Source organism: Anomaloglossus baeobatrachus, chromosome 2 (genome assembly GCF_048569485.1).
Source record: "Anomaloglossus baeobatrachus isolate aAnoBae1 chromosome 2, aAnoBae1.hap1, whole genome shotgun sequence".
NCBI lineage: Eukaryota > Metazoa > Chordata > Amphibia > Anura > Aromobatidae > Anomaloglossus > Anomaloglossus baeobatrachus.
In genome coordinates, this window is record NC_134354.1 from 359,496,166 (window position 1) to 359,523,635 (window position 27,470).

Genomic DNA, 27,470 nt, shown 5'->3' on the forward strand with positions numbered 1-27,470 from the left:
GAATAAGGCTAGCTTCACATTAGCGTTCATCTGCCGGTCGGCAGAAAAACTGAAAGCGCATGTTGCCGGATCCGTTGACAGCACAATGCAATGTCAATGGACTTGCGGTAACATGAGTTTGCATCCGTTTGGATGCGACGTTGTCTGGATCCTGTGAGATGCAGTTTTCTACCATGTTTCCAAAACGCAACATGCAGCGTTTTTTCCCTTGGACATAAAACTGCATCTCACCGGATCCTGTACATCGCAGCACTAGCTTCAATGTTTTTCAATTGGCGACGGATCTAGTTATCACATTTGCGGTAGTATGCGGCTGTAAGGATACTTTTTGCCGTACAAAACATAGCCTGAAGCATTCTCATTCTCTTCTCTGCTCATTGTCTTCTATTCTCTTCTCATTCTCCTCTCTTCTCATTGTCTTCTCTTCTCATTTTCTTCTCATTCTCTTCTCTTCTCTCTCCCCGCACAAACACTGGCACTACAGCCCCTAGCATCACCGCACATGCAGGCACTACCACACACACACAGGGACTACCTCAGTGATGTACCCGCTGTCAGCGCGACTCCCTTCAGTTGCTGCATGGAGCTCCCGGGAGCGGCGGTGTTCTAATGTCGCTCCTGTCAGCTTCATGTAGCAGAGCTGATAGCGTCGCGGGACCTCTGTGGATTACGTCGGACCTGGAGGTGTATTTGGGGATTTTTAATAAAATGGTGAAAGAGGTTGTTTTTTTTGTCTTTTATTCCAAATAAAGTATTTTTTCGGGTGTATGTGTTTATTTACTTTCACTTACAGGTTAATCATTGGGGGTGTCTCATAGACGCCTGCCATGATTAACCCCTTATTACCTCGATTGCCACCGCACCAGGACAATTCGGGATAAGCCGGGTAGAGTCCCGGGACTGTCGCATATAAAGGATGCGGCAATTCCGGGCGGCTGCTGACTGACATTTTTAGGCTGGGGGGCTCCCCATAACGTGAAGACTCTACCCGGCTCATCCCGATTTGCCCTGGTGTGGTGGCAATCGAGGTAATAAGGAGTTAATCATGGCAGGTGTCTCCCCTAGATACCTTCCATGATTAACCTGTAAGTTAAAGAAAATAAAGACATACACCCAAAAATCCTTTATTTGAAATAAATGACAAAAAAAACAACCTTCTTTCACCACTTTATTCAAGTCACCAAATACCCCTCCTGGTCCGACGTAATCCACATAGGTCCCACGTCGCATCCAGCTCTGCTTGATCAGAAGCTAACAGAGAGCGGTCACATACCACGACCGCTGTCTGTGAGCTCCCCGCAGCAACTGAAGTGAGTCGCGCTGTCAGCGGTGACATCACTCAGGTTACGCGCGGCCACAGATCTCAGGTGGAGAACTTCAGCTGTGGTCGCGGGTCACCTCAGTGACGGCACCGCTGTTAGCACACATCACTTAAGTCACTCCTGAGACCCCTGGGAAACCTTCACCGGTGACCGAAAATCAGCCCATGACACACAGGCAGAGCCGCGGGATGACAATGAAGTCGGGTGAAGTTCATCTGACTTCATTCTGATCCGCTCTGTCTGTGTCTGCTGTCAGCGACCATTCAGCTCTGCTACATGGCTCTGTCTGTGTCTGCTGTCAGCGGTCATGTAGCAGACCTTAATGGCAGATGACATAGCTGCTAAGAATAAAAACGGATCCGTGAAAACTAAGCAAAAAAAACAGCACCCAAAAGCATGCAAATGCAAGTGATCGCTACATTTTTATGCTGGATCCGGTAGACAGATCCAGTTAAAAAACGTTCAGGTCACTTGTGGTGGCATGCGTTGTTCTTCAAAAAAAAAAGGATCCAGTGACATGCAGTTTGCGTTTTTTTGCCTTAAGGCAAAAAAACGTTGATGTGAAGCTAGCCTAAAAAACCTAATTCAAGCCCTTAAAGAGACAGCGTCCATTTAAGTCTGGACGATCACTGGTCCCTTCTGCACCTGGTCCCAGCAGCAGCACATGAAGGTCCAGACACATCCATGACAATATGTCTCCCATCCTGTTCCACATAAGTCTTTGATCCTGGTCCTCATATGTGCTTTATTCTAGTTCCCATATTTGCGCCATCCTGGTCCACATGTCATCCTGGTCCCCATATGTTTTCTATTCTGTTCCCCATATTTCATCCATTTGTATACAGATATGGCATCCTGGTCCCCATATGTCCTGCATCCTGGTCCCCAAATATCATCCATCTTTGTCCCCCTATGTCCTCCATCTTGGCCCCCCATATGTAATCCATCTGTATACAAATATGTCATCCAGGTCCCCAAATGTCCTCCAACCTGCTCCCCATATGTCCTCCATCCTGGTCCACAAATATCAAGAGACAAACAAATAGAGAATACAGCCCACCGAAGAATGTAAGATGAAATGCAGTGCTTGGGTAACCTTGTCCGGCTCCCAGATGACCAACAGAAAAGATTAGAGCAATTAGTCCAGCATCTGCAGTAGATTAAAAAAACTACTTTAATGAAAAAAATAATATAAAACATCATGCAATGTCAAGGCATGACTAACATTGACGCGTTTCAACCAACAGTGTGCTCTTCTTAATCATGACAAATATGAATTTTTGTCATGATTAAGAGCACACTGTGCTTGAACACGTCGATGTTAGTCATGCCTTGACATTGCATGATGTTTTATATTAATTTTTGCATTAAAATTTTTTAATCTACTGCGGATGCTGGACTAATTGCTCTAATATTTCCCTAAATATCATCCATTCTGGTCCCCATATGTCCTCCAACCTGGTCCCCAAATATCATCCATCCTGGTCCCCAAATATCATCCATCCTGGTCCCCATATGAGATCATGGTTTCTATATGACCTTCACTCTTTTCGTTTATCTGTTGTACAGAAGCCTCCTCTTCCTGTTCTCTTGTTCCATATGCGGTGCGGACAGGCCAGCGCATGACAGTGACCTCATTTACCAGCAATCTGTGCACTGATGTCAGTTGCTGGCTTTCAATAGGCCGACATCTATTTTAACTATTGTGGTGCAGGAAGGGTTTCCTACATCGCAATACATTTCAACTGAATGTGCGTCCGAACACACATTCAGTTGAAACCGGCGGGTCCCTAGAACCAGGTGCTGGTTTGGGGAACTGACTGCTATTTTGACAATCGGTTCCCCAAACTGGTGAGAACCACCTAAATACCACCTTTGCTCTATGTGAGTGCGGACCTCTGAAACCTTACAGGGTGGGTGCGCTGTGCAAGCTCTCAGGATACTCCAGTGACTACAGTGAGACCGGGTGTCATGTGATCACATATCGTGATTGCATATTTCTGGTCACATTCTGATTAGATGGGAATGGCCTCACTCAATTCACTGGTACTGTGCGAGGCTGCACACGTCTAATCGGAATGTGGCCACAAATATGAAATCACATACTTGTGATCACATGACCTCCCAGTCTCACTGGAGACACCGGAGTATCCTGACAGCTTGCGCTGCGCACCCTGTAAGGATTCAGAGGTCTGTTAGCAATAGATTGGACAACTCCTTTAAGAATACACACCTTCCCTCTGTCAAGATATGCAGGGGTTCCAATCAGGGCCGGCGTCAGCACCCGGCAAAATGCCGGGGTCCTGGGCTGCCAGGGGGGCCCACCCGCAGTGGCAGGGGTGGCGTACTGCTGGTCAGGGGGGCCCGATGCCAGCGCTGTCACCGGCCTCCCCCCCCCCCGCCGAGGATCGCGCTTTTAATTGTATCGGCATGGCAGTTGCAATGATGATATGGAGCAGCGCGCTCCCTCTCTAATCATTCTCCTCGCTGTGTCTCTCGGCGCTCTAACAGAGTGAGGTCAGAGCGACAGCAGTGGATGCGCCGAGGAGACTCGAGCAGCTGGGAAACGAGAAGTGAGTATGTATTTCATCACTGTGGCCATACGACCATGGGGGTGCATTAAATGATATGGCGGCTGTATACTACATGAGGGTGCCTAAAGCTATCTGGGTCTGCACTGTGCTATATAGGGGGGGTGTACTACATGAGGATGCCTAATGCTGTCTGGCCCTGCACTGTGCTATCTGGCTCTGCACTGTGCTATATAGGGGCTGTGTACTACATGAGGATGCCTAATGCTATCTGGGTCTGTACTGTGCTATATAGGCGCTGTATACCACGTGAGGATGCTTAATGCTATCTGGCTCTTCACTGTGCTATATAGGGGTTGTATACTACATGAGGGTGCCTAATGCTATCTGGGTCTGCATTGTGCTATATAGGGGCTGTTTACTACATGAGGGTACCTAATGCTATCTGGGTTTGCATTGTGCACTACATGAGGATGCCTAATGCTATCTGGCTCTGCATTGTGCTATATAGGGGCTGTGTACTACATGAGGATGCCTAATGCTATCTGAGTCTGCACTGTGCTATCTGGGTCTGTATAATACTATATGCGGGCTGTATACTACATGAGGATGCCTAATGCTGTCTGGCTCTGCACTGTGCTATCTGGGTGTCCACTGTGCTATATGGGGGCTGTGTACTACATGAGGGTGCCTAATGCAATCTGGCTCTGCACTGTGCTATATAGGGGCTGTGTACTACATGAGGATGCCTAATGCTATCTGGGTCTGTACTGTGCTATATAGGGGCTGTATACTACGTGAGGATGCCTAATGCTATCTGGGTCTGTATTGTGCTATATGTGCGCTGTATACTTCATGAGGGTGCCTAATGCTATCTGGGTCTGCATTGTGCTATATAGGGGCTGTTTACTACATGAGGGTACCTAATGCTATCTGGGTTTGCATTGTGCACTACATGAGGATGCCTAATGCTATCTGGCTCTGCATTGTGCTATATAGGGGCTGTGTACTACATGAGGATGCCTAAGGCTATCTGGGTCTGCACTGTGCTATCTTGGTCTGTATAATACTATATGCGGGCTGTATACTACATGAGGGGGCCTAATGTTATCTGGGTCTGCATTGTGCTATATGGGGGCTGCATAGTGCCATATGGGGGCTGCATAATGCTACATGGGGGCTGCATAATACTATATGGAGGACTATGGGGGCTTCATAACACTATATGGGGGCTGCACACTACTATACCCCAAGAGTTGTATGTCCCCTCCACCCCGGTGCTGTATACCCCCTCAGAGCTGTATGTCCCCCCACCCTAGTGCTGTATACCCCCCAGAGCTGTATGTCCCCCCACCCCAGAGCTGTATACCCTCAGAGCTGCATGTCACCCCCCCACATAAGAGCTGTTTGTCCCCCCACCTCAGAGCCACTGTCCCCCTCTAGAGCTGTATGCCCCCCATTGCTGTATACCCCTTTCCTCAGTAATATGTATGCCCCCCAGTAATGTGTATGTCCCCAGCCTCTCTTGTGATGTATATACAGCAGTGTTAGTGTGCTCTATGTGCGGCCATATCTGTTAATGACTGCCACCAATTTAGGAGGAGCTGGATGGAGACAAGCGGGGAGGTGAATGAGGCTGTTGCCAGTTTCCCAATATTAGAAATACTGTATATATCAATATATAAAAATATAAAAATAATGTGTGCATGCATGATGTGTATCTATGTATGTCAGTGTACATGACTGTGTCTAGATTTATGTCTATTTATGTGTTTTTGTGAATTTCTCTTTAAATATATGTGTATGTATGCCTGTATGTGTATGTATCTGTGCATGTCTATGTGTGGATGAGGCCCACTGAGATGCTTTCGCCCAGGGCCCATAAAAACCTGGAGCCGGCCCTGGTTCTAGTGCCCTAACCCTGGAATTGCTTGGGGTCCCACTGATAGGCCCCCAACAGTCAGACAGTTGCTTCCCTATCCCATATGATTATTTTTTTTGGGGGGGGGAGGAAATAACCCAAAGTTTAAATTCCACAATACTTATAACACAAGGAAAAATCGTTTTTTAATAAATTCCATAAAAAATACTTGCACAGACACAGAACAATATGGGAACTGTAGGAAATACTGTGTACAGCCGGACACGAGATGTAAGAACAAATCTACAGAACAAACAGAATGAATACTACACATGCGCTGAAAACAAGAACGAGGCTTGGAACGCAAACCAGCGCACTCAAGTACTGCGCATGCGTTAATGTCATTCTTAAGCGGAAGCCTAGTGGTGACATTTGTCGTCACCTCCCATAATCCTCTGCGTGGAAGACAAGGTCAGCAGTGCTAGAAAGATGGCCGTTCCTCTGAGACTGTTTCAGGGTGGTCTCAGAAACCTTGTGTACGTGCAGATGCGCCGCTCTTCTGATCAGGTAACGGCGGCTGCAAGTACGTCTGAGTGACGGTGTGTGTGGCGGGCGGGAGAGGGCGAGCAGGACATGGGCACAGAGGGCAAAGCCAATGGGCACGGGGGCACGGGAGGCTGAGGTCGCTAGTGATCATGGCAAACTACCTGTAATGTCTGACCGATGCACTGCTGACATCAGGCAGACTGCACGCTGGTCAGGGGGGCGCAGGGGAGCTGGTCAGGGGCTGCAGGGGAGCTGGTCAGGGGAGCTGGTCAGGGGGGCGCAGGGGAGCTGGTCGGGGGGGCGCAGGGGAGCTGGTCGGGGGGCTGCAGGGAGCTGGTCAGGGGGCTGCAGGGGAGCTGGTCAGGGGGCTGCAGGGGAGCTGGTCAGGGGGCTTCAGGGGAGCTGGTCAGGGGGCTGCAGGGGAGCTGGTCAGGGGGCTGCAGGGGAGCTGGTCAGGGGGCTGCAGGGGAGCTGGTCAGGGGGCTGCAGGGAGCTGGTCAGGGGCTGCAGGGGAGCTGGTCAGGGGCTGCAGGGGAGCTGGTCAGGGGGCTGCAGGGGAGCTGGTCGGGGGGCTGCAGGGGAGCTGGTCGGGGGGCTGCAGGGGAGCTGGTCGGGGGGCTGCAGGGGAGCTGGTCGGGGGGCTGCAGGGGAGCTGGTCGGGGGGGCTGCAGGGGAGCTGGTCGGGGGGCTGCAGGGGAGCTGGTCGGGGGGCTGCAGGGGAGCTGGTCGGGGGGCTGCAGGGGAGCTGGTCGGGGGGCTGCAGGGGAGCTGGTCGGGGGGCTGCAGGGGAGCTGGTCGGGGGGCTGCAGGGGAGCTGGTCGGGGGGCTGCAGGGGAGCTGGTCGGGGGGCTGCAGGGGAGCTGGTCGGGGGGCTGCAGGGGAGCTGGTCGGGGGGCTGCAGGGGAGCTGGTCGGGGGGCTGCAGGGGAGCTGGTCGGGGGGCTGCAGGGGAGCTGGTCGGGGGGCTGCAGGGGAGCTGGTCGGGGGGCTGCAGGGGAGCTGGTCGGGGGCTGCAGGGGAGCTGGTCGGGGGGCTGCAGGGGAGCTGGTCGGGGGGCTGCAGGGGGCTGCAGGGGAGCTGGTCGGGGGGCTGCAGGGGAGCTGGTCGGGGGGCTGCAGGGGAGCTGGTCGGGGGCGCAGGGGAGCTGGTCAGGGGGCTTCAGGGGGCTGCAGGGGAGCTGGTCAGGGGGCTGCAGGGGAGCTGGTCAGGGGGCTGCAGGGGAGCTGGTCAGGGGGCTGCAGGGGAGCTGGTCAGGGGGCTGCAGGGGAGCTGGTCAGGGGGCTGCAGGGGAGCTGGTCAGGGGGCTGCAGGGGGGCGCAGGGGAGCTGGTCAGGGGGGCGCAGGGAAGCTGGTCAGGGGGCTGCAGGGGAGCTGGTCAGGGGGGGCGCAGGGGAGCTGGTCAGGGGAGCGGGTCAGGGTGCCTTTCTCAAGGTTGTACAATTGTGTATAATACATAAGGTAGAAATACAGCAAAGAGTTAATGATTACATAAACTAAGGAAGTTAAAGGGAACCTGTCACCACTTTTTTGGCCTATAAGCTGTGGCCACCACCACCACTGGGCTCTTATATACAGCATTCTAACATGCTGTATATAAGAGCCAGGGTATAACAAAAAACACTTTATAATCCTCACCTAACGGTCGCTCTGGTGGGCCTTATGGGCGTCTTCGTTCTCCGGTACCGGCGCCTTCTCTTCGGCCATCTTCGTCCTCTTTCTGAAGCCTGTGTGCACGATGCATCTACGTCATACACACTCGCCGATCCTGCACAGGTGCACTACAATACTTTGATCTGCCCTGCTCAGGCCCTGAATGCTGGCGCGTGTGGATGACGTCAGAACCCGTCATGCACCGCGGCTAGAGAAGAAGGAGAACAAAGATGGCCGAAAAAAGCAGCGTCGGCACTTGACAATAGAGACGCCCACAGCGCGACCGTTGGGTAGGTATTCTAAAGTGATTTTTACATTCTACAAAAGCGGCCTGGGCTCTTATATACAGCATGTTAGAATGCTGCATATAAGAGCCCACTGGTGGTGGCCGCAGCTGATAGGGCAAAAAAATCGTGACAGGTTCCCTTTAACTCCGTTCACAAAACACATGTAGTGCATAGATCATGGAAAAATTCTATACAGTAAGTTACAGCAAATTGCACAATATACAGTCATTATATAGTATATACACCATTGTGAAATATATACCAATAGGGATAAATGCAATCACTTGGGGCAAAATTGAACGATGAAACGGAATCATCTGAATCTCTGTTACAGGTCTCATGATAAAAGGTACGGACAAGGACACTCCTAAGAAAAGGGGATAAAGCGTGACATCCGTGTTATGAGAACATACGGTTGCTATGGAGTTTGCTGGAATAGAAAGATATTTCGATAGTAAGGGTAACCCAGTAGGACAGGTATTGAAATGCATATCGTGTTTAGGACTGAACAAGAGTCTTGTATACCAAATCCACCTATTACTGCAATTACATGCATCTAAAGAAAAATGGTATAGGCAGGGCTTCTGAGTATTAGGAGTCCATCCACATGAGAACGTTGGTAAATCACCCAGGACTCTGTCTAAGCTCTCAACATACGAAGTATACTGTAACTATTTATAATATGCCATATACAGTCAGGGCCAGAAATATTTGGACAGTGACACAAGTTTTGTTATTTCAGCTGTTAACAAAAACATGTTCAGAAATACAATTATATATATATAATATGGGCTGAAAGTGCACACTCCCAGCTGCAATATGAGAGTTTTCACATCCAAATCGGAGTAAGGGTTTAGGAATCATAGCTCTGTAATGCATAGCCTCCTCTTTTTCAAGGGACCAAAAGTAATTGGACAAGGGACTCTAAGGGGTGCAATTAACTCTGAAGGCGTCTCCCTTGTTAACCTGTAATCAATGAAGTAGTTAAAAGGTCTGGGGTTGATTACAGGTGTGTGGTTTTGCATTTGGAAGCTGTTGCTGTGACCAGACAACATGCGGTCTAAGGAACTCTCAATTGAGGTGAAGCAGAACATCCTGAGGCTGAAAAAAAAGAAAAAATCCATCAGAGAGATAGCAGACATGCTTGGAGTAGCAAAATCAACAGTCGGGTACATTCTGAGAAAAAAGGAATTGACTGGTGAGCTTGGGAACTCAAAAAGGCCTGGGCGTCCACGGATGACAACAGTGGTGGATGATCGTCGCATACTTTCTTTGGTGAAGAAGAACCCGTTCACAACATCAACTGAAGTCCAGAACACTCTCAGTGAAGTAGGTGTATCTGTCTCTAAGTCAACTGTAAAGAGAAGACTCCATGAAAGTAAATACAAAGGGTTCACATCTAGATGCAAACCATTCATCAATTCCAAAAATAGACAGGCCAGAGTTAAATTTGCTGAAAAACACCTCATGAAGCCAGCTCAGTTCTGGAAAAGTATTCTATGGACAGATGAGACAAAGATCAACCTGTACCAGAATGATGGGAAGAAAAAAGTTTGGAGAAGAAAGGGAACGGCACATGATCCAAGGCACACCACATCCTTTGTAAAACATGGTGAAGGCAACGTGATGGCATGGGCATGCATGGCTTTCAATGGCACTGGGTCACTTGTGTTTATTGATGACATAACAGCAGACAAGAGTAGCCGGATGAATTCTGAAGTGTACCGGGATATACTTTCAGCCAAATGCCGCAAAGTTGATCGGACGGCGCTTCATAGTACAGATGGACAATGACCCCCAAGCATACAGCCAAAGCTACCCAGGAGTTCATGAGTGCAAAAAAGTGGAACATTCTGCAATGGCCAAGTCAATCACCAGATCTCAACCCAATTGAGCATGCATTTCACTTGCTCAAATCCAGACTTAAGACGGAAAGACCCACAAACAAGCAAGACCTGAAGGCTGCGGCTGTAAAGGCCTGGCAAAGCATTAAGAAGGAGGAAACCCAGCGTTTGGTGATGTCCATGGGTTCCAGACTTAAGGCAGTGATTGCCTCCAAAGGATTCGCAACAAAATATTGAAAATAAAAATATTTTGTTTGGTTTTTGTCCAATTATTTTTGACCTCCTAAAATGTGGAGTGTTTGTAAAGAAATGTGTACAATTCCTACAATTTCTATCAGATATTTTTGTTCAAACCTTCAAATTAAACGTTACAATCTGCACTTGAATTCTGTTGTAGAGGTTTCATTTCAAATCCAATGTGGTGGCATGCAGAGCCCAACTCGCCAAAATTGTGTCACTGTCCAAAGATTTCTGGACCTAACTGTATACTTCATAATATGATATTGTTTTATCATTCTCCTATGCCTTCCAGGCACAAACCTACGCTTCACAGGCAGCCCTGTCACCTATGCCATTGGTTGCTATTAGGCTAAGGACACACAACGAATAAAAGGGAGCTACTGGAATGTGATGAAAAATTGCATGCCACCCGGACCCATGTTACTCTATGGGGCAGCTCCCATGAACAATTTATTTGTTTTTTGTTTTGTTTTTTTTTTTTTTTTTTTTTCCTTCAGCCCTAATCAGACATAGAAAACAATCGTAGCATGCTGCTGGTGGAATTTGATTTTTCTCTCGCACTCATACAAGTCTATGGGTGCGAGAGAAACATCGCACTGCACTCGCATTACACCAGAGTGTAATGCGATATACGGTTCAGCTGACAATGGAGGAGATGGGGCGATTAGTCCCTTCCCCTCTGCAGCTGTGATCAGATCACATCATAGTGGCATGACACTCGGCTTACACCCCAGCAGAGCGGTAGCTGAGTGTCATGCGATGCCCTCGCATTATGCTAGTGTGGCTCCAGCTTTATAGTCTCAATCCACTAATTATTTTGTCCATTGGTGGAAGTTGGTCTTAAGGTACAGTAAATCTCCCTCCTGGAATAAAACTACCTTTATACTGTTGTCATCCATTTCATAACATATTATATCAGCTTGTATTTCCTCTTTTCTATAGGACTGCATCAGACTGCCACAACATATTGGCTATACCATTTTTTTCTTTAGATGCATGTAATTGCAGTAATAGGTGGATTTGATGTACAAAACTCATGTCCAGTCCTAAACGCTATATGGATTTCAATACCTGTCCTACTGGGTTACCTTTACTAACGAAATCTATTCAGGCAAACTCCATAGCAACCGTATGTTCTCATAACATGGATGTCACGCTTTATCCCCTTTTCTTAGGAGTGTCCTTGTCCGTACCTTTTATCATGCAGATCTGTAACAGAGATTCAGATTCCGTTTCATCGTTCAATTTTGCCCCAAGTGATTGCATTTATCCCTATTGGTATATATTTCACAATGTGTATATACTATATAATGACTGTATACTGTGCAATTTGCTGTAACTTACTGTGTATAATTTTTCCATGATCTATGCACTACATGTGTTTTGTGAACGGAGTTCACTTCTTTAGTTTATGTAATCATTAACTCTTCCCTGTATTTCTACCTTTTATATATTATACACAGATGTACAACCTTGAGAAGGGCCCCCTGAGCCGGAATGTCGTTTTTTGTTTTTTTTTGTTTCAATTTTGTGTTTGCAATAAAAATCACCTGCAGACACATTGTACAACCTATTAATTTTTGAGTGTTCTGAAGTTACTCTATTTTATTGGACTTATCTTTTACTTCTGAGCACTTTGTTAGTGAGCCAGGTTGACTCCTTTTTAAGACATATGTAAGCAGTCAGGACGCGCCGGGGGCTGTGGTCGGGAGGTCCGCGCTCTGTTCAGGACGCGCCGGGGGCTGTGGTCGGGAGGCCCGCGCTCTGTTCAGGACGCGCCGGGGGCTGTGGTCGGGAGGCCCGCGCTCTGTTCAGGACGCGCCGGGGGCTGTGGTCGGGAGGCCCGCGCTCTGTTCAGGACGCGCCGGGGGCTGTGGTCGGGAGGCCCGCGCTCTGTTCAGGACGCGCCGGGGGCTGTGGTCGGGAGGCCCGCGCTCTGTTCAGGACGCGCCGGGGGCTGTGGTCGGGAGGCCCGCGCTCTGTTCAGGACGCGCCGGGGGCTGTGGTCGGGAGGCCCGCGCTCTGTTCAGGACGCGCCGGGGGCTGTGGTCGGGAGGCCCGCGCTCTGTTCAGGACGCGCCGGGGGCTGTGGTCGGGAGGCCCGCGCTCTGTTCAGGACGCGCCGGGGGCTGTGGTCGGGAGGCCCGCGCTCTGTTCAGGACGCGCCGGGGGCTGTGGTCGGGAGGCCCGCGCTCTGTTCAGGACGCACTTGGAATCTGTTGTCAACACTAGACCTCTCTGAAGCCAGGACGCGTACACTCTGCTTCATAGTACGCATGATCGGAAGTGTGGTGACTTCTGATCATGCATACTGCCCAGCGTCTGAGGATACAGGTACGCAGGGCATCACTGATGATGCTAGGCAATGGGCATGGAATAGCATGTTAGCAAGCCCCTACGGGTGTACTAACATGCTAAGAGGGCAGATTAGTCTTGGGGATAGAACGCCCTTGTAACTAGTCCCTGGCCTCATTAGCATATCATATAGGATCTTTAGAAATACTTTTTCTAAAAGATCCCTTTATCTATGCTAGTGTATACAGGGACGGTTAGGCAGGGATTAGCTATATGCACCCAGAACTGCTCCTGGCTCTGGTTGCATATTGGACCTGACCGGTTCTCTTTTAAGGACCTATTCCTTTCCCACAGGCCTAGGAACAGATGCAGATATGAGTGTGTAGAAGACGCCCCCATCGCAGTCCCCCCTGGAGCTGTAGTAAGGGGCGGTCCTTAAACACAAAAAAAAAAAAAGTGCTGAGAATGAGCTCCAGCAACTGTAAAATATTTTCAATGAAATATCGAAATTAGTCATGTCCAGGAAGAATTTAGCTGCAGAGATACACAGGGCGTGGCGTATAGATGTATAAAGGGACTCCATGTCGCAACTGATCAGCCACATATCGTCGTCCAATAGTACCCCATCTAGTCTCCTCAAGATGTCAGTAGTGTCCTTAACAAAGGACGGGAGTGTCCGGACACATTGTTGTAAAACAATTATCCTCAAGCTAACAGGTCTACAAAGACCCCCAATACTTGAGACAATGGGTCTGCCTGGTGGTGTTGGGGGGCCCTTGTGAACCTTGGGTATGAGATAAGAAAGTCTTAATGATTCTGATGCCATGCGTGATTTTGCTTTTTCTATTCTTTCTAGTTAGGTGAGTTGGGTAAAGGAGCTGGAAAAGGTGGAGGTGGTGGAGGATCGGTGAGAGACGCTGGAGGAGCTTTTGGCAAACGTCAGGCTGCCGAGGAAGAGAGATACTTCAGGTAACCTGGTTTTTATCACAAGTATACTTAACCCTGGTTGGTGGGGTGAAGCGTATCCATATGCAAAGCTGTCCCATTTCTTCAGAGAAGTGGCTGACTTAAAGCAGTCTTAGGCTATGTGTGCACCTTGCCATTTTTTTTGTGACTACAAAGATTCAGCGTTTTTGGCACAGCAAAAATGCATGCGTTTTTCCCGTGTTTCGGTGCATTTTTGGCTGCATTTTGCTGCTTTTTTTGATCTCTGCGTTTTTCCAATGCATTGCATGGGTGGAAAATGCACAAAAGAATTGACATGACCCCCCCTTTTTTTTTTTTTTTTTATTTTTATTTTTATTTTTTTTTATTTTTTCAGTCAATCTTGCCATGTGAGGGCTCATTTTTTTTGCGGAACGAGCTGTACTTTTAAATGAAACCATAAGTTTTACCATATGGTGTACTGGAAAACGGCAAAAAAACTCCAAATGCAGAAATTGCAAAAACCGTGTGATGGCACTATTGTTTTTGAGATTTTATTCACGGTGTTCGCTATATGGTAAAACTGATGTGTTGGTGTGATGCCTCAGGTCAGTGCGAGTTCGTAGACCCCAAACGTATCGGTTTACTTACTTTATATAAGGGGTTAAAAAAAAATCGGAAGTTTGTCCGAAAAAAGTGGCGTACATTTTACGCCATATTCCGTGACCCATAGCGTTCTCATTTTTTGGATCTATGGCTTAGTGACGGCTTATTTTTTGCATCTCGACCTGACGTTTTTAACGGTACCATTTTTATGTAGATGCTACGTTTTGATCGCCTGTTATTGCATTTTGAGCAAAAGTTGTGGTGACAAAAAAACGTCATTTTAGCGTTTGGAATTTTTCTGCTGCTACCCAGTTTACTGATCAGCTATATTTTGATCGGGCATTTCTGAACGCAGTGATATCAAATGTGTGTATTTTTTATTTTTTCTTAACCCTTTAATTTTCAATGGGGCGAAAAGGGGGGTGATTTGTACTTTTTAGGGGTTTTTGTGGGTTTTTTTTTTTATTTTTTTCACTAGTCCCACTAGGGGGCTATAAGGGCAGAGCGATCTCATTGCTGATCCAATCTGCTGATCACAGCTACACAGCTGTAAACAGCAGATACGCTCACTATCTGCTTCACTGGGCTGCGGGCCGAGTGAAACTGAAAGTAATTCATGGCAGGTACAGGAGTCATCACATGACCCTGTGCTACCATGACAACTACCAGAAGTCACGTGATCACGTCACGTGACTTCCGGTATCGGGTGGTAAGTAAAAGTTTACTGCGATTTATAATGGCGCTGTCACATATTGACGGCGCCATTTAAGGGGTTAAACTGCACGAGCAGATAACGATTCTGCTCGTGCCTGGCAGGCACACATCTCAGCTGTGAAAATCAGCTGAGCTGTGCGCCGATCGCAGCAAGCTGCTGGCGGCAGACCGCGGGCAGTAACATTATGACCGCTGGGACGTAATATTACTGCCCGTGGTCGTTAAGGGGTTAACACTTGCCAATATCTCATACATGTATGCCGTAGATCAGGAGCAGATATATTCAGCTGACTCACGGGGTGAGCCTGCCCATAGCTAGTAGATAATGGCCGTGACACACAACCAGGGTTTGCTTCTACTAGCCATGCGTGAAGAAGCAGTTACCTGTTAAATGCCACTATCCAGAACAGCGACATTAGAGGAAACCTATTAGGTGCAGTATGCACCCAGAAGCCGGGCATTCTGATCATGTGTGAATGATCACTGCAGCTCACTGTTTAAAAATGCCAATTTTTTTTGTCACCACAACATTGCATTAAAATGCAATAACAGGCGATCAAAACGTCGTATCTGTGCAAAAATGGTATAATTAAAAACGTCACCTCAAAGACAAAAAATAAGATTTCACTGAGCCCCAGATACCAAAAATTGAGAACGCTGCGGTTCTCTGAAAATGGCGACATAATGACAAAAGTGCACATTTGATTTATTTATTTATTTTTTTTCTTTCACCACGTAGATAAAAGTAAAACTATACATGTTTGGTATCTACAAACTCGTACTGACCTGGGGAATAATACTGGACTGTTGGTTTTACCATATAGAGAACACAGTAAATAATAATAAAAAAACAAACTTGTGGCATTTCACTTTTTTTTGCAGTCTCACTATGCTTCGAATTTATTTATTTATTTATTTATTTTCGTTTTCTAGTACAATATACGACAGACTCAATAGTGTCGTTCAAAAGCGCAACTTGTCCCGCAAAAAAACCTCATGGCTATTGCCGGAAAAATAAAAAAAATTTGTGACACTTGTAAGAATGGGAGGGGAAAAACGGAAAATCGCGCTGGGGTAAAGGGGATAAATGAGGAAACTTACCCTAAGGGTACTAACAAATACAATTGAAAAAAAAATACTCGTGGCATCGCCATGTCCATAACATTTTGATATATTATATTTTAATACTATCAAATTAATCCAATCTGTAAACATTAATACATTCAAAATGCCTTTTTTTTTTTTTTTTTTTTTTTTTTTTTTTTTCTGCAACCCTGAAAAAAAAATTATGAAAAAAGCAATCAAAATGTCATCACTAGCTTCAAAAAACTGAGACATGAAAAATTACAGGTTTCAAACAATAGTGACACAATAAGATAAATGTAAACTTTCCCACCACTATAATAATTTGGACAAATTTGATATTGCTGTAATCCTAAGGGCTCATTCAGACGACCATTCTGTTTTGGCCTGGTCAAAAAAAGAGGAAGGCACAAGGACCGTATACGGAACGGATGGGGATGCCACACGGATGCATCCGTGGAAAAACAGGAAAACAGGAGCGTTGTTTGTAGACTGCAAAAATCGGGACAGTCGTGTGAATGTACCGTAATAATGAGGAGAATCGTATTGTCTGGTTATTCTTATCACATGAGTCTGTGTAGCAAAATAAAAGGAACCACATGCGGCTTTTTTACTTGGGCTGCTATTTTTAGGCTTAGGAGGGGGGCCCAATAATCATGGGCCTCCCCAACCTGAGAATACTACCAGCACCCAGCTGTCGGGCTTTATCATGGCTGGGAATGAAAATGGAGGGGGGAAGAGACGACTACATGGGGTTTTTTTTTTTGGCTTTTTTTTTTTGGCTTTTTTTTTTTCTCATTAGTTTTAAAAAATAAAAAAAAAGCATGTGGTTCCTCCTAATCACTTCACAGCCAAGAGAGGTGCATTGCTGGTGGCTGTAGCCGTATGCTTTATCTGTTCTGGGTGTCATAAAGGGCACCCTGCGCCAATTTTTTTTTTTTTTTTTTTTTTTTTTTCCTGTATGATAGACCTGCAGACTATCTGTGATTGGAAACATCAGACAGGCTGTCACTCGGTGGGGGCGTATCTGACTGTAATGAATCTGATGCCGGTGGGTGGGGAAAGCGGTGCATATGCATGAAGGCTAATGCACGGCCGCGGGAGCAGTTACAGCTGCACCGGCGCCTCCAAGTATAGCTCCATTTGCTTTATTATTGTTTTCTTTATTTTTCCTTTTATTTGTTTGTATTACCCAAGTATTGGATCCAGATCATTAACCGGAATTCCCTGAGAATGCCGGGCCCAGCACTCAGGTACATTTTGAAACTGTGCGGATCCATAAAGAAAATGTGTAGTCACTCTACCAGGGCGGATGCTGCTGTACGTTTTGATGTATTTTGGCTAGTGTCTGTGGTTTATTTATTTTTACGAACAGTAAAGTACTTATGTTTTTCTCTGCACCCCCCCAAAAAAAATAATACCGCTTCTCATGTGAATAGCTCCCTGGATTAGAGGGGTCGGCCGTACTCTGGCCTCCAGCTCAACTAGTTGTTGGGACTGCTGCACAGGGAATCCTTAGAAGGGTAGCACTGCGGCCCATTTATTCTCAGAATAGCAGTGATGTACAGATCTTTACCATGGACTTTTTCTTATTACTTCTGACTACAATATTGCCATTTGACCAAAAACTGCCACTCACTTTCTGTATCTGAAATATTCCACAGGGAAAAAGAAAAGCAACAAATTGCTAATATGAGGAAGCTCCATGAAGAAGAGATTGACCATGCAAAGACAGAAATTGAACGTCTGCAGAAAGAAATTGAGAGACACAAGAGCAAAATCAAGAAATTGAAGCACGACGATTAAACTCCTCTGCACTTCTTGGTTTGGCTGCTCTTCTGTTTGTGGATTGCACATTATAACAAGCTAGATGTTGCAAAAACGCATATTGTGCTGTCTTTGCATATACTGAATAAAGATAACCCATCAGTTGTATTTTATTGTGTCCTCCTTGTATAGTGATCGGTTTGTAAATGTTAATTACATAAGGTGAGTTTGACATGGGGCACCCTGCTTTGCAACATGTTGGTTAAGTGGAGTATGTTCACAAGTGGCAAACTTTCCCATTTATTGTAAAGTGTAATTTTTATTTCAGAAATCAGTAGTAGACCTGAAAAATAAGCAACGTGTGATATCTTAAATACACAAAAAAGGGGGGATTGGTGCAACCAGGAACCACCAAACAAAATGTAAGTAAAATCAGTACACCTTCATTAAATGTTTTTTTTTCTTGTTTTTTTTTTTTTTTTTTAAAACCATAGCAGAATATATCACGTGTGACCAGGGCCAGAAAATGGAGGGGAAAAAAAGCATTTTTGGGAGGGTAAGTCAAATATAGGCACAGATATAGGCACAGGCAATCTAGATTAATGCAGAAATATAAACCATATGTGGGAAAATGCCGTCACACTAATCCAAATTAAGTATCAATGTAACAATTGCCCCCAAAATAAAGTAGCAGTGTCAGTGTGCCAAAAGCACAACGTACCCATATTGATGTCCTACACAAAGCCCCAATGTGCATTTTGCTAAGTTGATTTCTCAAGGGGAAGGTAAAATCTGAATTCAGTGAGGACCTTCCCATTACTGGGGTAGGACATGGTTGCCCTTTAGGCTGTGTGCACGTGTGCCTTTTTTTTTTTTTCATGCTTTTACACTGCGTTCTGCACCGCAGTGTTAAAGCATACGTCCTGCCTCCTCTTCTACATAGAATCTCCTCAGTAACAGCTGCCATCTCCTATCAATGGGGAAAGTCTTTACTAAATACAGATTTGACCTAAGAATTGAGAATTTTAATAATGACCAATTCTGGCCTGAAAAAGAAGCGGCTTTGTCTGATAAGATATATTACAAAGTTGCTTTTTTTTTTTTTTTTTTTTTTTTTTTTTTATTCGTGGGCCCTATTGATTTATGAAATAATATTGAAAAGGACGATTACACTTTAACGCCTGGGTGATTAATACAGGGAAGTGCTTGGTTGTCTTAGAGCTTTCTAACCCTGTGTCTTAGCTAAACATTCTAAAGCAGTAGGGCATTACTATCCTTGCAGCTTGACTGTGCACATTGCAAGGTGCACACAAATCCAAGGGAATGGTGACTATTTTTTTTCTGGAAAACATCCATGGAGTAAAACTCAGTGAATGCTCCAGAATGAAACATTTTTTTTGCAAATTTGCCATTTTAATGCCCAAAACATTGTGGTGTCCATGATATTGTGCCCAGCCTGTTCTAGTGAATTAACCAAGTCAGAGGATGATCTCGCTCACCTTTCCATCGCCATCACCGCTTTATGCTGGATTTCAGCTCAGTGCACGTGACCCTGGATTTTGGGTCATGCGCACTATGAAGTCGGGTATACATGTCCTGGCTTCAAACTGAAGTAGTGCGCATGACCCAAACTCCGAGGTCATGCGCACTGAGCTGAAATCCAGCATCAAGCGGCGATTGCAGCGTAGGTGAGAGATCATCCTGACACTGCACATTCATTAGCATGTTAGCTCGCCCACAGGGGTGTACTAACATGCTAATGGGGGTAACTAGCAAGGGAGGCAACGCCTAGTGGGGCTAATGCCCTTGCTCATTAGCATACAATATAAGATCTTTAGAAATCGTTTTTCTAAAAATCCATTTTTCTCTAGTCCCTTCCACGACAGCATAGGAGGTTGTCTCTCCACGCCCTAATTGGGACAGGAAGTTCAAGAGGTTTAAAAGGACCCTCCCACCTCCCACAGCCAGTGTCTTTCCTGTCCCCATGGGGCATGGAGAGGTTTTTGTTTTTCTCCTATGCTGTGGTGGCCGGCGAACTACAGTATATTTTTTTTTTTTTTTTTTTTTTTTTTTTTTTCGGTTCTTCTTCCCCTGTACCTTAAGCCGGACAGCATCGGTCGGACCTCACCGCTCCTCCCTTGCTGTTCCCTCACGCTGTGGGGGACCGCTGCTCCAGTCTTCCGGATCCTCCTAAGGGGTGATGCAGGCTGTTGAGCTCCCCGGCCGGCGTCCTCCCTGAGCCGCCGGCCGCTTCCCGCATGCACGCTGCCGGAGCGATCCGGAAGTGCTCCCGGGGGCGGGACTTCCGGTCTTGCGGACTTCCGGTCGAGCGCTTCCGGTTTTGCGGAGGCAGCGTGGAGGCACGCCGACGGTGACACGGCCTGCCCAGGACCGGATGCGGGAGGCGGGGAACATGCACCGTCACTGGGGGGGCAGGCCCTTTGGCATAAGGGCTGCCACGAAGACATCAGATCATGGTAAGCAACCGTGCTCCCTGTCATGTCTTCCGCTGCATCAGCCTCTGCAGAACCCAGTGTGCCCCCTGCTACTGTGAGTATGGAGGGGAATGGTCCCTCGGACATAGGTCTCATCAGCTGATTTATGGCTATATGGTCTGTGTTTTCTAGGAGGACAAGGCCACCAAGAAAACTGACAGAAATGAAAAGTCAGAGAAGCCTGAGAAGTCAGAGAAAGCTGACAAGTCCGATAAGCCTGATAGACCTGACAGAGTGGAAAAAATTAAAAAAAATGTCCTATCTGTATAAAAAAGCTCCCTGCGGTATGGGATAAAAAGCTTTGCCAGCAATGTACGGACCAGATTATTATGGCCGAACAACCATCTCTGATAGATGAGTTGCGGTCCATGATGAAACAGGAGATTAGGGCCTCTCTGGCCTCCCTTCCTGCTCCTGGCCCTGCTCCTGGACCCTCTCCTCCAAAAAAGAGGAGACTCCAGTCGACCCCGTCTGATCAGGAGGACGCTGATTCCACCTCTGAGGGTCCTGATGAAGGATTTCCATCTGGGGGGTCTGACCAGTCCTTGCTATTTCGCTCAGAAGAGTTGGGGGATCTTATTGGGGCAGTTCAGAGCACTATGGGTTTAGAGGAAGTGCAGTCTCTTCCTTCTATCCAGGACGAAATGTTTGCTGGCCTGAAGTCAGTCAAACAGTTGGGATTCCCAGTTCATGCCAATGTTTTGGATATTGTCTCTCAGGAATGGGAATTTCCTGAGAGGCGGGTACGGAGTGACCTTAGACGCCGGTTTCCTCTGGAACCTTCGGGACTACATTGGGAGGTCCCAAGAGTAGACGTTCAGGTAGCTAGGGTAGCTAAGCAAACGGCTCTTCCCTTTGAGGATACTTCCCAACTGAAGGATCAGATGGATAGGAAGGTAGAGGGCCTGATGAAGCGGTCCTGGGAGGCATCGTCTTCCTCTATTCAAGCCAACATTGCCTCCACCTGCGTATCCAGGTCCCTAATTAGGTGGTTAGACCAGTTGGAGGCTCATATTTCCCAAGGGACCCCTAGGGAGGAATTACTGGAATCCCTTCCCTTGCTTAGGAAGGCTACCTGTTTTCTGGCGGATACCTCGGTGGAATCTGTCCGCCTGGCAGCCAGGACCTCGGTGCTTTCTAACTCTGCCCGACGTGCCCTCTGGCTTAAGGCCTGGAGCGGAGACTCCACCTCCAAAATGAGGCTTTGTTCACTGCCGTTTAAAGGGGATTTAGTGTTTGGGCCTGCCCTGGATGATATCCTGGACAAGGCGACCGATCGTAAGGCCTTGCCCGATCCTACACCTAACAGGAAGCGGTCCTTTCGTCCCTCGATGCCTCAGGCCTCCCAGCCCAGAGGGAAAGGGAAGGCTGGCAGGTGGAGCTATCCCAAAGGTAGAGGGAGAAACATCCTCATCCCTCCCCATCAGCAACGTCCTCAGCAGGACAAACAGACTCGTCCCGGGTGGGTGGAAGACTCTCAGCGTTTCTTCCCCAGTGGCAGTCCATAACCACCTGCCAATGGGTTCTGAAGATCATCTCGGACGGTCTTCTCATAGAATTCCTTTCCCCCCCTCTTCCGGGTCTCCGAGTCACTGCGCTGGCGTCACCGGGTTCACAGGCTCTGTTGTACACAAAGATTATAGAGCTAGTGCACTCGGGGGTAGTTTCCCCAGTCCTGAGTCAGGCAGAAGGGGTAGGACACTACTCCCGTCTCTTCCTGGTCAAGAAGCCATCCGGCGACGTACGTATAATTATCAATTTAAAACGTCTAAACCGTCAGGTCAGGTACCGGCGGTTCAAGATGGAGTCCGTGAAATCCGCTATTCCCCTGATAGGTCTACACCATCAGATGGCCTCTATAGATCTGAAAGACGCCTACTTCCATGTACCCGTCCATCTGGGACACAGGCAATACCTCAGGTTTGCGGTGCTTCACGGGGAGGAAGTACTTCATTTCCAATTCAATGTACTTCCCTTCGGGATCTCCTCAGCTCCAAGGATCTTTTCCAAGATCATGGCAGAGGTGGTCGCCTTCATAAGATTGCAGGGTATCTGTCTGGTTCCATATTTGGACGACTTTCTTCTCATGGCTCCATCTGCTCCAACCCTCCGGAGCCATGTGGAAAGGTCTTTGGGAATCCATCCCAGGGACCGAAGGATTCCCAATCTCAAAAAATCACAGTTAACCCCCTCCTCCACTCGGCAGTTTCTCGGAGTGCTGCTGGACTCCGACAGACAGGCATCTTTTCTCCCAGAGGGCCACAGGGTAGCTCTGTTAGACAAAATATCAAAGCTTCGCAGGCAGGCTCGCCCGACGCTTCGAGCGGCTATGTCAGCTCTGGGTTCCATGACGTCCTGCATTCCCTCAGTCAGGTGGGCTCAGGCCCATTCTCGGTGTCTCCAGGATCATATCCTGGCACATTGGGACAGACTCCCGTCATCCCTAAACAGACGGTTTCGCCTCTCGGGGTCCGTCTCCTCATCCCTTCTCTGGTGGCTGCGTCCCGCCAACCTGCAGGTGGGGGTTGCCTGGACTCAGACACCCCTGGTTACACTGACCACAGATGCCAGCCTACGTGGATGGGGGGCAATGGTGGCAAACTCCCCCATTTCAAGGGGTCTGGAGTCCTTACGTCAGCTCCCAATCCTCCAACTACCGGGAGCTCAGGGCAGTCAGGGAAGCCCTTCTTGCGGCTCAGGACCTCGTCCGGGACTCTCACGTCCTGGTGTATTCAGACAATGTCACAACAGTGGCACATCTCCGCCATCAGGGCAGTACACGCTCAGGCGCCCTGAAGTCAGTGTCCTCCCGAATCTTTCAATGGGCGGAACAATCTCTGCTCTCCCTCTCTGCGGTCCATCTGAAGGGCTCCCTAAATCTTCAGGCGGATTTCCTGAGTCGTCGGGATGTTCATCCGGGGGAATGGAGTCTGGATCAGGCGGTGTTCTGCTCCCTGGTGGCAAGGTGGGGTGCTCCAGAGGTGGACCTCTTTGCTTCGGCAGGGAATCGCAAGGTCGCAACATATTTCTCCCTGAACCCACGGGACGAGGCGTTAGGGGTAGACGCTTTCTGCCACAGGTGGTCCTTTCAGCTCGCTTACGCGTTCCCCCCCTCTTCCTCTTCTCGCAAGGGCCCTGAGGAAGATCAGAGACGAGGGGGTCCCAACTATACTGGTTGCCCCGCTGTGGCCCCGGAGGAGTTGGTACAGCCTGGTCATGACGCTAGGAATCGACGGCCCAGTCCTCTTAGGTTCGGACCCCAGCTTACTGTCACAGGGTCCGATTTTCCATCCGGCTCCCCAGAAACTCAACTTGGCGGCCTGGCTTCTGAGGCCTGGGCACTGAAGGCCCAAGGGCTTTCTGACAAAGTTGTGGCTACACTACAGAAGAACCGTAAACCTGTGACTAATAGTATATACAACAAAATCTGGAAGAGATTTTCCTCCTGGTGTGGTTCTCGGACTCTTGACCCTCTTCGACCAAATATTGCGCAGATTCTGGACTTTCTCCAGAGTGGGTTAGACTTAGGTCTTAGGCCTAGCACCCTGAAAGTTCAGGTGTCAGCACTCAGTGCAGTCTTTGACACGGCTCTGGCAGATCATCGTTGGATCCGTCGGTTCTTTGTGTCCGCTAGTAGACTCTGTCCACGTCAGAGGGTCCTGGCACCTCGCTGGGATCTCAATACGGTCCTTACGGGTCTATCTCAGTCTCCGTTTGAACCTCTGTGCTCTTGTAACATTCGTTCCCTTTCTCACAAGACTGCCTTTCTTGTGGCTATTACATCAGCTCGCAGAGTCGGCGAACTTCAGGCTTTGTCTGTTAGGGAACCTTACCTGACCATCAGAGATGACAGCATTGTTTTTCAGCTGGACCCTTCCTTCCTTCCCAAGGTGGTTTCGGATTTTCACCGTTCGCAGTCCATCGTCCTGCCTTCCTTCTGTCAGAATCCTCGGACTCCGGGTGAGGAAGTGTTTCATTCTTTGGACGTCCGTCGGATAGTGTTGCACTACCTAGAGGTTACTGCTTCTTGGCGCCTTGATTCTAACCTGTTCATCCAGTCCTTTGGCCGCAATAGGGGCAAGAAGGTGGCTAAGAGTACCGTCGCCAACTGGATTGTGCGGGCAATTAGAGATGCCTACCTCGCTCAGCGTCTCTCTCCACCTACTGGATTCACGGCGCACTCCACCAGGGCTACCTCTGCCTCCTGGGCCGAACGGGCAGGGGCCTCCCCTGAGCAGATCTGCAAGGCGGCTACGTGGTCTTCGCTCCATACTTTCACGAAGCATTATCGGTTGGATTTGGATTCCAACAGGGATTTGGCCTTTGGCAGGAGAGTCCTGCAGGCTGTGGTCCCCCCCCTAGGTATCAATTCTTTGGTATTCCTCCTATGCTGTCGTGGAAGGGACTAGAGAAATAAGAATTATTCTTACCGATAATTCGCTTTCTAGGACCTTCCACGACAGCAGGTAATTCCCTCCCCTATGTATTCATATATTCCTGAATGTGTAGTACTTCTCATATGCTATGGATTCTTTGTAAGACACTGGCTGTGGGAGGTGGGAGGGTCCTTTTAAACCTCTTGAACTTCCTGTCCCAATTAGGGCGTGGAGAGACAACCTCCTATGCTGTCGTGGAAGGTCCTAGAAAGCGAATTATCGGTAAGAATAATTCTTATTTTTCCCCTCACCCATGACAGCACCACATGAGAGAGGGATCCGCCCATCGAGGATAGGAAACCATTCTGAATAAAAGGGCGGTACCTCTCCTCTTCATCAGTTGGTTTCCTGTCCTTGATGGGAGACCTTGTTCTGAAATACGGCGGTGGAAGAAAGAAGTTTGAAGACGAGAAGCTGTATTTTCCCAGCCCCGTCCGGTGTCCGGAAAAGCAGGGTGAGTCCTGTGGCACTGTTCTTCAGGGCTGGAAGCGCCGTCCACCAGCCCTTAAGGAACCTGGTGTCCGTGCGGGGGTGGGGTTCCGGGCCGCCCCTCCGCCCCCCCCCCCCCCCCTTACGCTCCCCTGCTGGCAAGGACTTCCAGATACGGCGTGCTCTGTGACGCGCGCAAGGCATGCAGGGTAATGGAGGCGTGGTTGCGTGACGTCACAAGACGAAGATGGCGGCTCCCACGCAGCTGTGGGCAACAGTGGTACTGGCGCCCACCGTCTAGACGCCGCTGGGTGCATGGAAATGGGGGGAGACGCCATGTGGGACCGGAAGGCAGAGGATCGCGGTGTACATTGGGCACTTACCGGCAGCATGGGTGCTTCTGCCTCCATCCAAAGACTGGATTCAGATAGGCAGCAGCACTCTCCGAAGCGCCGGCAGCGGGCACATAAGAACAGTGACCGTTCTAGCTACACAGACCGACCGGGCCAGAGCAGCCAGAAGGGCAGATCCTCTCGCTGCTCCACAACTTCTGCAAGTCCTGTGGATGTTCCGACGAAGCCTCCGGACCCGGTACCCTTAACCTCCTGTGGTGGGTGAGTGATCTTCGTGAATGTCACCTTACCAATTGGTACCTTGTGGTTTTCTCCTTTGTTTCTGCATTATTAGGTGGCTCCTAAAAACCCATAAGGAGTGTCCCTTGTGCAGAGAGCCAATATGGCCTGTGGGTCTAGTGTTGGAGACCCCTAGGTGGGGCGTATATGACAATGTTCTGCTTCAACCTTGGATTGACGCATGAGAGATCAATATGTGTGCACATGAGATTTGGATGACAGAAGTCGTTTTTACCATGCAGCCCTTTCCTTGTGGTACATCAGCAGCAGCAGCCTCCACAGATAGCAATGAAACCCCGATGACATACAGGGCACGCTGTGAGTTGAGGTCCATTCTTACAGGATGACATGTACACAGGGACAGCTCTGTGTGGACAGCTATCACCGACAGAGTCGATGGCCATGCTGAACTCGTTATGCCTGCCATCGTTTGGTCGCAGACGCTGCGTAGTTTCAGGCCTGGTAGGTACCAGTGTGGGAGACTTGTTGGGTTGGCTGGTTACTGGCAGTTACGGCTCTCAGATGGCTTTTTATTGGTTAGTAGCTCTGAAGGGCTGATTAACCCTTAGATGAGAGCAACATTGTAAACTTGTAAAGCGCCATGGAATAAATGGCGCTATAATAATTAATAATAATAACATGACAGTCAGAAAAAAAAACAAAGCGGTAGTCACTGACTCCGTTTTTTTTTCCGCCTCGTCCGGTGCTTCTTCACACTCAGACTCCTCATCCTCAGATAGTGATGTGGGGGGGCAAGCATGTTTTTCCATCGATGATGTCGGGACTCTGGTTAATGCAGTCGGGGTGTCTATGGGCCTCACAGATGAGATGTCTAACGAGTTCCCTGAAGATTTATGTTGGAGGGGACAAGGAAGCAATTCTTCCCTGTACACGTTGCAATAGAAGCGCTTATTCCGAAGGAGTGGGAGCGCCCTGACAAAGCAGGAACTCTCCCTTCCTCCTCAAACAGAAGTATCCCTTTGAGAAAAAAAACAAAAAACGCATAATGGGATAACGCCCCAAATGTCGATGCAGATTTTGCAGAATCCTCTAGAATTGCTGAATGATTCCCCTTGACAAAAAAGCAGACGGCCGTCTTAAGCACTTGTGGGACACCTCAGCAGGAATTCTGAAGCCGGCTATTGCCAAATACGTGCACAGCCCGTATTTTTGTGATCTGGCTGAAAAATTTTGAAGCTCGGCTGACGGATAAACTCCTGGAGAGAAATTCCTTTCTACATTACTACTGCTGCAGGGAGCTGCGACTTTTCTTACCAAGTTATCAGCCGATGCTATCAGACTGGGAGCCCGTTCGGCAGGATTGTCTACTCTGGCCGGAAGGGCATTATGGTTGAAGGGCTGTCCAGTAGACCTGTACACTAAGACGTTATGTTCAGGGTCTTGTGACGGTCAGCTCCTTTTTGGTGAACAGCTGGAATGTGCGTTGAGGACTGCATCTGATTCCAAGAGTCCTCCCGAGGTTATGCCTTTTTTTTTTTTTTTTTCTTCCCCAGCAGAGCAGATACTCAAGGTGTCTGAATTTGGCCCTGGCGGCAATTTGCCCTCCCAACATGTTTGAGTCGAGCTCTGTCCCTGCGGGGCACTATGACATCCTGCTTCCCGATGGGGCCGGATCCACTCCAGGTCAAATCTTGTCTGTCCAAATAGCATTAGGAGGTTATTAGAAGGGGACGTCATTCTCTCCTTAACAGTCAAGGCTTCCCTGCTTGGTGGACGTCCATAGGCAACCTGTCTGTGGGGATTCCTGGCTACCACAGCATCGAAAGGTGGTTGCTACCGATGCCGGCC

At 48.4% G+C, this 27,470-nt stretch overlaps 1 protein-coding gene across 1 annotated transcript; it reads left to right on the top strand.

Annotated features, from left to right (window-relative positions):
- Positions 1 to 6,152: 6,152 nt before the first annotated feature.
- ATP5IF1 (ATP synthase inhibitory factor subunit 1) lies at positions 6,153 to 17,837 on the top strand. Its single transcript, XM_075333988.1, has 3 exons — positions 6,153 to 6,281; positions 13,432 to 13,544; positions 17,567 to 17,837. The coding sequence occupies exons 1-3, from the start codon at positions 6,204 to 6,206 to the stop codon at positions 17,706 to 17,708; spliced, it is 333 nt and encodes a 110-aa protein (XP_075190103.1). The 5' UTR covers positions 6,153 to 6,203; the 3' UTR covers positions 17,709 to 17,837.
- Positions 17,838 to 27,470: the final 9,633 nt, after the last annotated feature.

Excerpts from the sequence above, each read along its gene's own strand:
- ATP5IF1 (XM_075333988.1), top strand. The coding sequence starts at position 6,204 with ATGGCCGTTCCTCTGAGACTGTTTCAGGGTGGTCTCAGAAACCTTGTG. Across the intron at positions 6,282-13,431 it reads TGCGCCGCTCTTCTGATCAG|TTAGGTGAGTTGGGTAAAGG; the intron begins GTAACGGCGGCT and ends TATTCTTTCTAG. Across the intron at positions 13,545-17,566 it reads GAGGAAGAGAGATACTTCAG|GGAAAAAGAAAAGCAACAAA; the intron begins GTAACCTGGTTT and ends AATATTCCACAG.